The sequence below is a fragment of the Carassius carassius genome, chromosome 7 (genome assembly GCF_963082965.1).
Source record: "Carassius carassius chromosome 7, fCarCar2.1, whole genome shotgun sequence".
Lineage (NCBI taxonomy): Eukaryota > Metazoa > Chordata > Actinopteri > Cypriniformes > Cyprinidae > Carassius > Carassius carassius.
The window spans coordinates 4461281-4476869 of NC_081761.1; the positions used below are offsets into that span (position 1 = coordinate 4461281).

The 15589-nt window shown below is 35.2% G+C and overlaps 1 protein-coding gene across 3 annotated transcripts in view; it reads right to left on the reverse strand.

Moving 5' to 3' along the window:
• nrp2a (neuropilin 2a) overlaps positions 1 to 15589 on the reverse strand; it is a 71616-nt gene that overhangs the window by 36569 nt on the left and 19458 nt on the right. For all 3 annotated transcript variants that reach the window (XM_059553555.1, XM_059553554.1, XM_059553556.1), the window contains exons 3-5: positions 14244 to 14425; positions 1176 to 1406; positions 147 to 302 (exon numbers count right to left, since the gene is read on the reverse strand). In XM_059553555.1, coding sequence (XP_059409538.1) covers positions 147 to 302; positions 1176 to 1406; positions 14244 to 14425 — 569 coding nt within the window. The remainder of the gene's footprint in view (positions 1 to 146; positions 303 to 1175; positions 1407 to 14243; positions 14426 to 15589) is intronic.

The following is a 15589-nucleotide window of genomic DNA, read 5'->3' on the forward strand; positions in this document are numbered from 1 at the left end:
TTGGTCTAATGTAGCTAAGTTAGGCTTGTATGGGACAGAAACAACTGAATAATGTTTTGCATCATAGTGTTTACTTTTTAATTGCTGGGATAGACAACTGACATGATCAGGAAATTATACACTTTTCCTACAAAAACGATACTTACTGTCACCAATTTCCTTGCGAGTCATGTTATAGCGGGCAGAGAAACCATCTTTAGCCACAGCCATGTCAGTGTGGAAGGACAGAGACAGAAGGCCTGTGGAAGACTGGATCTCTGGAGGGACCTTCGTCCCACAGTATCGTCCAATCAGGGGTCCCACTGAACACAAGAAAGGAGGCAAATGAGCTGATCTGAGATCAGTTGGAGAGGCTAGAAGCGGTTCTCAGTGTGAAGTGGATCTGCTGATGCATCGCGTGCCTCAAATTCCCTCGGCTCCGTGGATTATGAGCTTTCCTCACAGTATTCCTCTGATTTCTCTCCTACTTATCCCTGATTTACTGTCCCTCTCCTTTGCTCATGTGATCCCTAGATGTCAGCACGACAAGAGCTGAGTTTGATCCCAGATTGATAGCATGCAAGATGGGAAGCCAAGAAATTTGGCTTACTGTGCAAATGGTTGAGATGTTCACAATTCTATGAACACTGTATCTTCTACACACTATTTGTGCGACTTGATAAAAGGTATGAGGGGAAAAAGGTAAGAAATGAAAATTTCTTATGGTCTTATGCTTACCAAGGCTGCATTTAGTTGATCAAAAATCAAGTAATAACTGTAATACTGTGAAATATTTGTACAATTTAAAATGACTGTTTTCTGTATGAATACATTTTAAATGTTAATTTATTCCTGTGATGCAAAGCTGAATTTTTGCACAATTATACGCTTCAGTGTAACACGATTTTTCAGAAATCATTCTAACATGCCGATTTGCTATTATTATTATTAATATCAATATTGAAAACAGTTGTGCTGTTCAATCATTTTCTAGACAACTTTTTTTCAGGGTTCACTGCAGAATAGAATGTTCAAAAGAACTGCATTTATTCAAAATGTAAATATTTTGTAACATTACTTTCCTTTTAGATCTATTAAATGCACCCTTGCAGAATACAAGTACTCATTTATTAAAAACAAAACAATACATGGGTTTGTGTATGTATAGAGCATATGACTAAAATACAAGCACTAACCTTGTGGCAGGCCGTCCCAAACATCCAGCCAGTCATACTTGCATTCTCCTTCCCCCATCAGCAAAGGGTCATTTTCCAGGTCAAAGGTCTGGAAGGTGAGTGTGACCTCTGTCTGAGGAGGAGAGATGATGATGAAGGAGCACTCCAAGTTATGAGGGTACTTGTCAGGGAAACCAGGAGACTCAATAACTCCGGTTGGAGCGCTGAAATTTCGGAAACAGTGTTCGGCTCCTGCAGAACAAACAGAAACACAAAAGAGAAACGTGGATTAAAATAGCACACTGTAATTAATTAGTGGAGCTCAGAGTAAAGAGGTAAGATTTGGATGGGAAGACAGACCCATTTTTTTCTTCAGAAAATGTAATATATATATATATACTGTATATTTTCAATATAAATTAAATTTTAATATATTGATTGTTAATATATAAGGAAATATGTTTGCGTAAGGCATCTTCATCTTCACTCTTTCCTAGCCAGCATTTTTGAAAAAGGTTGCCAGCCACCGCCAGCGATTTTGATGATTTTCACTCAAATTTGATGGCCTCCAGTATATTTTGCTATATGAATATTTGAATATGCAATGCACCAGAATAAAAATTGCTGATGATCACATGTTTTTTAATATGCATCTGTTTACATGAGAGATTGCTCTTTTCTTCGTCCTGTTCACATGTGTTTTTGTTTGGGAGGTTTTGTACTCTTTCAGAAGATGTGTAATAGCGCCCCCAAATCTATAACAATGAAAACATGAAAAGCCATAAAAATGTGTCTTTGGCGGGGAAGAGTTGTCTTCTAAATGACGAGATAACTCGTCAACAATGGGGAAAGAATTAATAGCAGTGAATAAATTGAGTCATAAGTCTCAATTCTGAATAAATAAGCTTTCCATTAATGTATGGTTTGTTAGAATAGCACAATATTTGGCTGAGATACGGTTATTTGAATATCTGGAATCTGAGGGTGCAAAAAAATAAAAAAATGTCTAAATGAAGTCCTTAGCAATGCATATTATGAATTAAAAAATTACGTTTTGATATATTTACAGTATAAAATTTGCAAAATATATTAATGGAAAATGATCTTTACTTAATATCCTAATGATTTCTGGCATGAAAGAAAAATCTATAATTTTGACCCATGCAATGTATTTTTGGCTTTTGCTACAAATATATCCATGCTACTTAAGACTGGTTTTGTGGTCCAGGGTCACATTTGTTGTAAACGTGTGTGTTTTCATCAAAAAGACACATTTTCCAAAGTAAGCAATTCTTCAACCACTCGTAAACCTTTTGAGATTTTCTGGTGAATGTGGCTGCTCTTGTTCAGCGGTGTGCTGCAGTGCTGTATTCTGTGCATGTGTTTACCAGACACACTCGAGCGAAAGAATGTCATAAAATGAAAGCGTGGTTACTGATTCCTGGCCTCGGAGAGCTCTCGCACACCCCTCTCCCTCTAATTCACATTTCAAACTGTTGTTCAACCTCTCCACTCCCCTGCTCGCGATGCCACCGCGCTCGGCACGCTGTCTGAATGAGACGCAGAGAAAACAAGCGTGAATATGAGGTGGAGAGAGAAGAAGAGAGATTAAACCAAACAAACAAGACTAAGTGGGTGGCAGAAGATGGACGCAGTTTGTAAAGTATACAGATTACGCACGGCGCTCACCTTGGGCAAATGTGCGGCCCATCATGCCTTGCTCTCAAGAATCAAACGGTGCTAACAGTGTAACTGGATAAAAGATTAAGGAGGAACCAGAGCCAAACTTAGGGATTTGAACTTCATAGAAATGGCCACTTAGTATGATGTTTCATGACATTAGGGTCAGAAGTGACTCTTTTTTTATATGGGCAATATTTGCCTCCTAGCAACATTTTTCAAGGGGTAGTTTTTACTTTTAAAATAATATGTGACCCTGGATCACAAAGGCATTCTTAAGTCACTGGGGTATGTTTGTAGCATTAGCCAAATAACATTGTATGGGTCAAAAAAAAAGATTTTTCTTTTATGCCAAAAATCATTAGGATATTAAGTACAGCTCATGTTCCATGAAGAAATTTTGTAAATTTCTTACCATGAATATTTCAAAACGTAATTTTAGATTAATAATATGCATTGCCAGGGACTTCATTTTGGACAAATTTAAGGGTGATTTTCTCAATTTTAATTCATTAATTAATTTATTTTGCACCCTCAGATTCCAGATTTTCAAATAGTTGTATCTTAGCCAAATTGTTCTATCCTAATATTGTCCTAATAAACACCGATGAAAAGCTTATTTATTCAGCTTATTTGACCCTTAAGACTGGTTTTGTGGTCCAGGGTCACATATAATGATAAATAAATAAATAAATAAATAAATAAAAGTTTAAATTTTATATATACATAAATATACAAATACATTATTTATACATTTCAATTAATCATACATTTATTTACATATTGCTTTTCAATTAATCATAGAAAAACAATATTATGCTACAATAAAATGATATTATACAACATATATTTAAATAGTATATAATACTTATTTATATAAAAATATATAATATTTATAAAATAAACAGATTATTGAACATTATACATTATTATGAACTATAAATTTGCATATGCATTTTATTAATTTATAAATTAATATACAAATTCTTTATCAGCACTTAACATGTTTCAATAATACATATACTTGATTTTTATATATACATATTTAATATTTATCAAATAAATAAAAGAAACATTCTTTTAAAAAATTCTAAATAAGTAAATAAATGTAAATATAAATAAATGATTAAATGATTGAATTAATGAATGAATGTGTGTTTATATATCAGTAATTATAATAATATAAGTATAATAATATCTGTATTGTAATAATAAATATTATATAAATATAAACACACTCAATATATATATATATATATATATATATATATATATATATATATATATATATATATATATATATATATATATATGTTATAAATATATATATGTTATAAATATATATATATATATATATATGTTATGTCATCATCACAGTATATGGAAAAGAACAGCATGATCCTCCAGCCTAACATGTCCCTTTGTGGTGTTGAGAGAGAACAACGTCCTACAGGTTTGGAATTACATGAGGATGACATCATTTTGTGAGTAAATGATGACAGAATTGTCATCTATTAGTGAACTGTTCCTTTAAGAAGCTCTGAGACGGGCTCCGGTGTCTAACACAGCAACTACAATCAGATTCTTCTCAGTAAAATCATGTGCAAATTACTCATGGTCTCTCTTGTTTGTTTCTCGCACCAGTGACGCCATCTAACTGATGCTATTTCCTCCACTGCAGTGTTCCTTGTGGTAAACAGCCTGTGAGGAGGGCAGCAAATTACCCAGAATTCTATAAAAAGAAGAGACAGGCCTTATAGGTACTTGTGGAGGCTGTCAAGAGGTCAGTGTCTCGATGTGCCTAATGAGGAGCATCGGACCTGTGCAACTCCAGGCCAAATGAACAGCAGGTTCTAGTGTGTTTGTGACACTCAACACACATGTGAGTGACAGTTGGTACCGCGGTAAATGTATGTGCTGGATACACATGCTCACTTGAACACAGACAAGAACCCCAGGAAGCCACACAAGCAGGAGGAAAGAAAGCTCAAATGAGATGAGGTGCAGCATAGCACACATACAAATGCACACAAGCCTTCCTGCTTTTCAAACGCTACTGTACCTTCGCTCTCCCACACAAAGTGATGTAAATATCACTGCTCCGGCTCGTGTGGAGGACGGTTACACCACAACACCATATTACACAAAGAAAACACCTATAACAAGAAAATTCTGAATCATTTGCAGTGAATTCAATGCAAGTGATAAAAGAACAACATAGAAGAGAATGGGGTAAGATGAGCCAACACTAAACACTTATAAGATATATATATATATAATATATTTACTGAAGATTTGACCCAAATCATCTGCCTCATATTTCACTCACAACCACCACTGTTAAAAACAAACTGTATTTAATGGCTAATCTTAATCATTTTTGTAATATATAAGCCATAAGTAGCCTAATATATAAGTTTAAAATAAGTTTTCTGACTGATCTGTCTAAATTTGTTTTGAATTAAATGTACTTTTACCTATGATTATGATTTGATATTTTCATATAAGTTTGTAAAATGCAAAATGAAGGACTTATTTATAGGATGTATCAGTGATAAGCAGCAATAACATGACTTTATCAGTGTCTCACATTATTCTGGACGAATTTTGGCCAACTCTTCTTTACTACGTTGCTCAGTTTTTTGAGGTTTGTAGGCATTTGTTTATGCACAGCTCTTGCCACAGCATTTCAGTCAGGATGTGATCTGGACTTTAACTTGGCTTCTAACCCAATCTTGGCCAAGCTTTAGCTCTCAGATGGATGGCCTCACATTTGACTCTAGAATACTTTGGTATATTTTGGTTGGCCTAGATTTAACTATCTTTGCTATTATCTTTGAACTTCACAGTAATTATTTATTTTTCTTTACATGACAGAAGAGACCGAAGATACCATGGTGTTTGTTCTAAATAAGTTCTTTATATAGTGGTCCTTAGTCTCCTCTAGCAGTGGGTCATCCCGTCAAAGTCTGCTTCTGTTCCTCCACTTGGCGGGCTGCCCCGCACACACAAGCCTGCCATGCATACTGCCACTGCATGAGTGCATTGTGTGTGTGTGTAAAGTCACAGGGAGCATGCATGCATGCATGAGTGGCCACTCTTACTGCTTTAGTTCATTAGTTCATGCTTCTGAACACACCAAAAAAAAGCCTTTTCCTTCTCCTCCTCCCCAGGACATGCCCCCGCTGTGGTACAGTGTCTGCAGCCTGCCCGTCACTGCAGTTGACCGTACAGTAATGGAGGAGGCGTGGCAGTGAAAGGGTTAGTTGCTGGGCAGAATCTCGAGTGGCGAGGGATTTCCCCCTTCTGTCGCTCGTTCCACTGACCTCTCACGGGATGACAAAGTCTGTGTTCACTCACCGCATTATTCACACGCTTTCACCTTGTCACTCGAGATCACCTTGATGTCGGTGAAACTCTGATGGCGCTGCTTTATGTCTTTCATTCATCCCAGGACTTCAATTCACAATAAAACTAACATGCATCTAACCATTAAATTGAACGAATAAATGGAAAATTGCCATTCCTCTATGCAGAGTAAATGGCAGTGATTTTTTTTAACAAATAACAAATGGAACATCTTCCTGGATGATTGGTTATGGTTTATTATGGTCTGCTGTGGAGTTTTGTAAGATTAAATGGCTTTTTAATAGATTATCTGTGCTTACAATTAAAAAAGCGCTGCACAGGGAGTCTTATTAAGCGTGTTTAAGTTCCAAATCTGCTTTTGGGATCTGCGTAAGAGGTGAAAGAAGAATAGAGAACAGCACTTGAGTCATTTTTTAACATGATGTTTTATAGCTGCCACCAATTCAGTAAAGGCATTTGAAACTATATACTGTTTACTGGACAAATATATAATTATTATAATACACTACCATTCAGAAGTTTGGGGTTAGTACTTTTTTTCCAGAATTTTTTGTACCATTAGGAAACCTTACTGTCAGTTTTTGATCAATTTAATGCATCATTACTAAACAGAAGTATAATCCATATATATGTGTGTATAATATATATATATATATATATATATATATATATATATATATATATATATATATATATATATATATATATATGTTGCTGACCACACACTTTTGAATGGTAGCATATACACTAGATAGTCTAAATGTATTGTGCAGAATGACATGCTTGAAGTGGAATTATAACATGTTTTTATGAAAATTATATAAAAAAAAGATAATAAACACAAATTAGTTAATAAAAATTTAAATAAAAGTCCAAATTGTCACATAAGAATTCATAATTAGATTAAAAGTTGAAATTGTGAGATACAAAGTCATCCAAGATCAAGTTATTGAACTGTTTGTTTTCTCCTGGGTCGACAGCTAAGTAAATTTGTTGCATTATTGAGCTCAGTTTTGACTGAAATCATTTTGCTTTGAAACAAAACCTAAAACGACATCCTTCCTTTTGCTCTTCCATCCATTTCACTTCAATGCTATCTAGAGGTAGTTAGAGCTGAAGGCTTTAAATGGGCCGTTTTATAGAAGAAGAGAAATCGAGACAGCGAGACAGACGGCACCTGATTTAAAGCAACTGTTAAAGTGGCAGTAAATTCCACTGGCCGAGCAGGATAACCTCCAGACCGCTTCTCCACCACAGGTGGGGGGCGGCACTGATGTTACCCAGACCGACAGAGACCTATGGACCTAATCGCTTCTTCTAGCGCTTTCTTTCAAGTGTTCACTCAGAAGGCGTCAGCAGCAGTGGGCCTGAAGGCTGCTCGCCGGGAAGTCTTCCGCAGTAACCGTGGCAACAGCGTAACAGTCATGTGACCGGGGCAGGAGGGGTTGTTGTGTTGCACATGCCACTGGGGGTAACAGTCTGGCGTGACTAAACTGGGGCAGAGACACGGGGCAGCATAAGGGCTGGGGAGAAGATGAACAGGGTTTAGGGAAGTGATGGGTCTTGACAGGCTCATGAGGTCATACACAACCATGGGAGATAAAAGGTCAGAGGTTAAAACAACTTTGCAGCAAGACTCATACTTGAGATGAATGCATGAGCTTAAAGGGAGTTCACTTAAAAATGAAAACTGTGTTATCTTAAACTCTCTCAAGTTGTTCGAAACCTGAATGACTATTTCTTCACCAGAATACAAATGAAGGTATTTCAAAAAATGTCTGTGGGGGTTTTATTGCAGTGGTTTTATATAGTTTTAGTAATTATGTTCTGTGATTGTAATTTTCAGTAATATTTGTATTAATTTTGTATTAAATTTAATTCATTTAAATTTCCATTGTAGTTTTTGTAATTTTAGCACTTTAACCTTATTTATTTTAGTACATTTATTTATTGATCAAATTTTTATATACATTTAAATTAAATATTTAATTAGCATTTTATTTCATATAAATTTATTTTAATAAAAAAATATATATTCTTTTTTGGACTTTATTTTTAGTTTTGTATTTATTTATTTATTTTTTTGTCTGTCCAATTAAAATTGATGAGGTTCTGCATTATTTTGTAAGTTTTTAAAGTTTAGGTTTATCATTAAATATATTTTATTTTATTTCAGCTTTTTTTTATAACAATTTTTATATATATATTCTTTGTTTTTAGTTTTTACTTAAAAGTTATAACATTGTATTATACAGTAAAAGTCTATGTGGTTCAGTGTAATTTTAGACCCCACTGACTTTCATTAAATAGACAGTTGGAATACTTAAATGCTCTTCAAAATATCCTCTGTGTTCCTCAGAAGAAATAAAGTCATAATTTGGTATCTATTATTAAACAAAGCTGGAAATCCATTCATATCGATGTGTCTGGAGCATCACAGAGGCTTATTCCCACTTTATTATATTCCCACCTGATTCCCAGTTCTTTCAACACCCTCAAAACTCATTTTACTCATTCCTATCCTGAAATAAAAAAAAAATAATTAAAAAAAAAAAAAAATATATATATATATATATATATATATTGAATGAACATACAATGTGGATGGCATGCACTGAAATTTTAAGAATTTAGATTCTGCAGGTGTCTGTGGAGATTCTGTTCAAGACCAAGTAAAGCATGAACTAATCCACTTGGAGATGAATATTGTAAACTTTTTGAAGGTGTCTTGTCAGCACTGTTTAACTTTGAAGGTTCCGAACGTGTTGTTGCTCTAAGCCAAAAAAGCTGTAAAAGTCCAAAAAACTAAATCAAGGATCGTTAGTAAGTCATAATGGCCCTAAGAGATTGTCTAACAGTGTGATAGCATGCCACCCAAGGGTCAGCCAGAGACCAGTGTGGGATTTCTGCATGAACATGAATGAGGGCTTGTTCTCTCTCCCAGTGTTAGATAACAGAACATGCATCGGAGGAAAGGGTTCACCAGAGATCATTATCTCTGTGACGCCTCTCCATATAAACAGATATAAACGCATAAAGACTCACCCACGCTAACACTTTCCCACAATTCTAGTGATTGGAGCAGTTGGTGTAAACAACAGATCCCTCAAAGATGAGCGCCTTTCCCCCCCCCCTCATTTTTGTCAGTCTTTATAACTTTCAAATCCTGTAGAGACAGACTTTCTGAACTACTTTGCCTCAAAACCTGGAATTAAAAAACAATAAACAGCCATTATTCTGTGGCATAGAAAAAGGCATCATTCAGTCATTTGTCTTTGGAGAGAAGCGTCTGAAAAACCTGAGGATCGCACGCAAAAAGACTAATGCTGTCTTCATCTCCTCCTGGGATGTTCCTAATGAATTTGAAAATTATAATTATGACATTATGTGCACTCAAGTAATTGTGGTCAAAATCTTTTTACAAATTTCATATTTTACCCCCTTTACAAACAAAGGAAGCTTTTTAGCACTAGACCAACAAGATATCAAAGAATGTGCATTAGGTGTGTATTAAATGATTTATCTGTGTATTTTATCATTCTTGAGTTGCAGCCGAGAATTGTGTGAAGGTACAAAAAAAAATCATAAAATTGTGCAATAAATAAATAAAACTAGGTGGTCATCGGCACTGATCAAAAGTTCTGATATTTCTTTTAAAAACTGTTTATTTATATTTTATTTATATAAAGTCTGCAAAATAATAAATAAAAATAAAGTAAAAAAAAAAATAAAAATGCATTATTCAATTACATTATACATTTATTAAATATATTGATTATTCCGACATGACTAGAAGGCAGCATTATGCACAAAAATGGCACATCCCCAACAACAAGTGATCAGAAAAGCATTTACAAGTCAGATATCTATGCTCTCCACTCCATCTCTGCTGCACCCACACATGGCTATATTAACATCCCAAAAGAGAAAAAGCATATCATGCCTTTATTAAAAGATGTTCTTGGGCTGTCTCTGGTTAGTGTAAAATGAGATTGTGGGCTTATCACGTGAGTCATACTACTAGAGTTAGCAACTGTATCTGTGGTAACAGTACCTGAGGGCAATGGTGATGATTTCAGCAATTACTGAGGTGAGGTGAAGGCCTAGAGATGGAATAACTCTGCTGTTTTTCCCATCAGCCACGATGAAGCCACGGCGGTTATGTTACCAAGCTAATCATCGCTGTTGCAAAACAACATTAATCGCTGCACTCCCACGAGTATGAGGCTAGTGCAATGTTCTTGAAGGAATGCTGTAGTGCTAGTTAATGGTGTTTGCCAAGACAAATATCACTATAACCACGGATTATACTTAGCTATGTCTAATCCCATAGACTTGAATAAGGGAGGGACCTGAGCCATATCTACAGACCACAATAACCTATAAACCACCCAATAAATTTAATTAAAATGTAATATTATATTTAATAATATTCAATATATATTAAATTAAATGTAATTATGCAATTATAATAATAATAATAACTCAATTAAAATATAAATCCATTTGTATAAGATGTATTATTTAATTATTTATTTATTTGTAAAAACAATTTTCAATTTCAGTATTTTAGTTTGCTTATTTTTTTTATTTTATATTAAATATTATTGTTATTATTGTTATTATTGGTATTATTATTATTATTATTATTATCAATAGCAATAATAATATATTTGTTTCAATATTATTATAATATAATATTTAATATTAATATACAATTTGATAATTTATTTTAATAATTTTTCATGTTTAAACATGCAATTTGCTCTCTGAATGACAAATGTACTGTTCATAACTAATCATATGAGTGTCTGCATGTTTAATTCAGTTTAGAAAGTTTGTAATAATGTTTGGCATCCATGGTATGAAAATTATCACTGGGAGATGGGAAGAAACTCTCTTCAGTGTTGCCAAATCCAGCTATAATAACCGTCTTTGAAATTGTATTTTCTGCTTAATTGGACCCTTCAGAAAGTTAATAAAGTGGGAGGTTGCAATTTAGCAATATATTTATCTTAGCTTATTTACAAAATATTTGAACTTATTACTGTTTTTGTTTATTTGCTTTCAAAGCAACATCTGGCAACACTCCATCACCGATACTTAAACTGACTGTAATCAAAGCCCACCGACAGGATACCACATTCGGTAAAGCAAACACAAATCATAGTATTATCTGTCAGAAATGGTATGAATGCTACCAAAAACTGAAGCTTTAATATTAGTACACAGATCTAGAACAAGTAGGTTACAGAATGAATTAAATATGAATAAGTCTATGCTATTTCATTCAGCACTGTAGGCCTAGTTAAAATTTCATTGTGCTAAAGTCAAGAGCACTAGACAAAGTAATCTTCTATACTTTAGCATTGAATATTAATGAAAACTATCACAGTAATATGTGTTGTCGCTTGATTAATAAACAACTGATGAAATGATCCACCCCAACCTATAGTAAAGTAGCCTATTAACAGATGTTAATGCACTAAATATGGTATGATTTAACAATGATCATCCCTCATCCAAAACAGAGAAAACATCTTTCACAATTACAAACATCTACATGTCTCCTTTAAAGTGCACAATTCCTAACCCCACCCCAGACCTCACTCTTTTTTAAACCCTGGCTACGGTCATGCTAGCAACTACCCAAAACAAATTAGCAACTATCTAGCAACCGCACAGAACAACTTTAGCATGGACAAATGGGCCTAGCATTTTCAAACATATCGAAAAAGTTTTCTGATGCCTTGCAAGTATTTACTTAGCTAGTACAGTAAAATCCCAACAGATGGCTCCAAATGTCTCCAAAGTGCATGCACAAATTGCCAATGCACTCCAAACTCTAATTCCCCAAGGACGAAAGATCAGAGTCCAATTAAGAGGGCATTCCTGGCATGCTGGCGGAGGGATAAAAAGAGTTAAGCGTCGCCCCTTCCCCGCCTTTCCTCTAAACTCGGAGGTGTTTATTTTCTTTTCTTCTCTCCCTTGATGTTTAATTGGTCTGAGAGTGTTTCGGAAACTTTGAGGGAACATTTAAGAATCAGCATGTCTGCTGGCCTTGCAGCAGGATGGAGGAGCCGCGACCTTCTGGAACCACGAGTTAAAGGTCGCAGGAGGTCATTCTGCTAACGAGATTTACAGCGTAACAAGAGCGCTTCCAAAATCAACCTGAGCCACTCGTGACCCTCAAAAACCAGCCTGGTCCAATCAACCATCAATCAAAAGTTGAGGCCGAGTGAGAGCTCACACATAAACACCCCGACCACTGAGTGACGAAAGAAAATGTGTTGCTTGTCTCCACATCTGGAGAAACAAAAAAAATTGTGAATTATGTGAAGTGTGCCAAGCGTTTCCTTAGAAATATTGCCTCGTTGAAGGATAAACAGGATTAATTTATTTCTTTAAATGCAGAATCCTAACATTTGCAGAAATCTTGTCAGCAGGACCCTCACAAGACATCGTCACCAAACACAACTGACACCAAAACCATCAAAGCTGCATGTCACCACAGAATGTTCTCAAATGAGCTGTAAAGTTATTGCCAAACTTCAGAAGTACTAAAATAATAAATAAAAAATAAAAAATTTATATATTTGTATAAATTTTTTTTATACATGTATATATGTATATGTATATATATATATATATATATATATATAGTGCCTAACTAAAATATTCATATCCCTTCTTCATTCACATCCCCCCACATCATTCTACACTACATACACCATCATTTCATTGCATAAGTATTCAAACCCTTATCTGGGACAGCTGGAATTTAGCTCAGGAGAATTCACATTGCTTGCAGATGTTACTAGACTTCAAGTGAAGTTAACCTGTGGCAAATTCAATTGAATGGGTATGATTTGGAAAGGCACACGTCTTAATAAAAGGTCTAACAGCTGAAAATGCATATCAGAGCAAAAACCAAGCCCTGAGGTCAAAATAACTGACTGTAGTGCTCAGAAACACGTTTGTGTCAAACCACACATTTAGGGAAGACTAAGACAGAAAATAATCTGCTTCATTGAAGGTTTACAGAATCATGTAACCTTCATATTCTATAATGGAAGATATCTGAAACAACCAGGACTCCTCAGTGAAGACCTCATGTGCTGGTAGCAGCCTCATGCTGTGGGGCTGTTTTTCAGCAGCAGGGACTGAGGGACTTGTCAGAGTAGAAGAAAAGCTCAATGTATCAAAATATCAAGAGCCTTAATGAAAACCTAGTCCAGAGCATCTCAGCAATCTCAGACTGGGCAAAAGGTTTCATTCCAACAGGACCATGACCCTAAACACACAGCAAGAGTGGCTTATAGACAACTCTGTGGATGTCCTTGAGTGCCACAGCCACAGCCTGAGCTTGAACCCAGTCAAATATTTCTGGATAAACCTGAAAATGTGCATCTGCCCCCATCCAACCTGACAGAGCTTGAAGAGGCGAAGAGGAGAGGAGAAGAATGGCAAATAATTGCCAAATGCTGATGAGCAAAGCATGTCACATCCTACCTCAAATAGACTTGAGGCTGTTAAGATGATTCAGTTAAGTAACGAGTTAAAGGTATGAATACTTATGCAATGTACTGATTTCAGTTTTTTATTTTTAATAAAATAATACAAAGATTTGACAGTTCTGTTTTTGCTTTGTCATTATGATGTATGGAGTGTAGATTGATGTTGTGGAAAAAAGTAATTTAAAGTAGTTTAACATAAGGCTGCAATATATATATCAAATTGGTAATCGCTAAATGTGGAATGGGAAAAGTGCCTTGTGTTGCTGAGCAGTGCAATTAAAATTAAAATGGTTTTTCTGTCAAGTAAAGGTGCATTGTGACGCGGTAATTATAATAGCCACAATCTAGACGTATAATAGCATCCCATCTTGATGTGGTATGAGAACGCCTGAGCACATGTGAAAGGACTTGAGGACAGGATTGGAATGCTTGCGCTTTTCATTGTCAGGAACTAAAATTTTCCTTGGAAAAAAATGATCTGTTTCCTTAACCACATGGCAGCAGCAGGATTGAGCTCACTCACCAGTCTTGTAGATCTCGTATCGCAGGGAGAAGCCGGCACCCTGGTGTGCGTAATCGGACACAAACTTGATGTGGATGACGGGACCCGAGGAAATTATGGCAGGAGGAGCAATGTTACTGCAGTGCCTTCCCAGCAGGTCCGCGGACTCAGAATTCCCATCTCGGATCTCTATGAAGTCATACCTAGAAGCAAAAAAACAGTACCTGCATAAATGCTATTTTTGGATTCATTTTTTGGGCATACTTGTTATGATTTAAAGCCAAAGTCTGCAACAGGATTATTATACATAAAACTAAAATCTACATAAAAAAACCTACATTTGAGACCATAAAAAAAACTAAACTTTCAGATAGTTAAAAAGACATTATTTCATTAGTTAAACAAATAAAATAAGCTAAAATAAAATAAAATATGTAAAGATACATAGATACTTCTCCTAAATTATTTACACCAGATAAAGCCGATATTTAAACATAACTAAGGTCTCCTTTAAGTCTCCCAAGCAATAAAAGAGGAACCTTTGGCCAATAAAAATGATCCTCAAACATTAAGAATGCAAGGAAATGCAATGCATTATCTTCTGCAGCAATGAGTAACTGTGAAGGAATTGCTAGGAATTGCTTTAATTTGAGCTGGGGTGACCTTTGACCCTCAGTGGACTGCTGCCTTATCACAACAAACACACATTTTTTCATGCCACTTCAGAGACAGACTGAAGGAGCTGAGACAATGACCACCTGTCCGGCAAAAATAATCCCTTAATGTGCGTTGCCCTCTTTTGCCAAAACACTTCACACACAATGTCTAAATGAGGCAAAAGACTCTCAAAAATCCAGCCGGTTGTCTGCATGAGTGCTTCCTTATTATAAATCTGGCCATAGAGAGGCATGAGTCAGACTTCTTCTCACACCTCAGGAATGCTTGCCCTATTTAACCCCTAAACAAGAACAAGATCCCTGTAAACATACGCCATCATTTCCAACCTAACTACCCTGGAGCACAACATGCCGACCAGACTTCTCTGTACAGAGAAAATGAAAAGATGTGCCTTTAAAACTTAATAACTACAATGTAGGAGGCAAATAAGTCACTTCAAAATGTTCCAAATTTAGTTTTAACCTAGTGTTAAACTCTTAAAAATAAAAATGAATATCATTTCAGAAGTTGTTTCATAGCCTATTGCCAGCTGGATTCATTAAATGATTCTTTTGAAGCAATTAAACTGATTCACAAAGCATTTTTTAAACTGGACTGTAGGGAATGACTTTGTTTATTAACATTATTAATAAATATTATTAGTAATACTGGGAACAAATATTTAAATTATTTTGTTAAAATAGTATTCG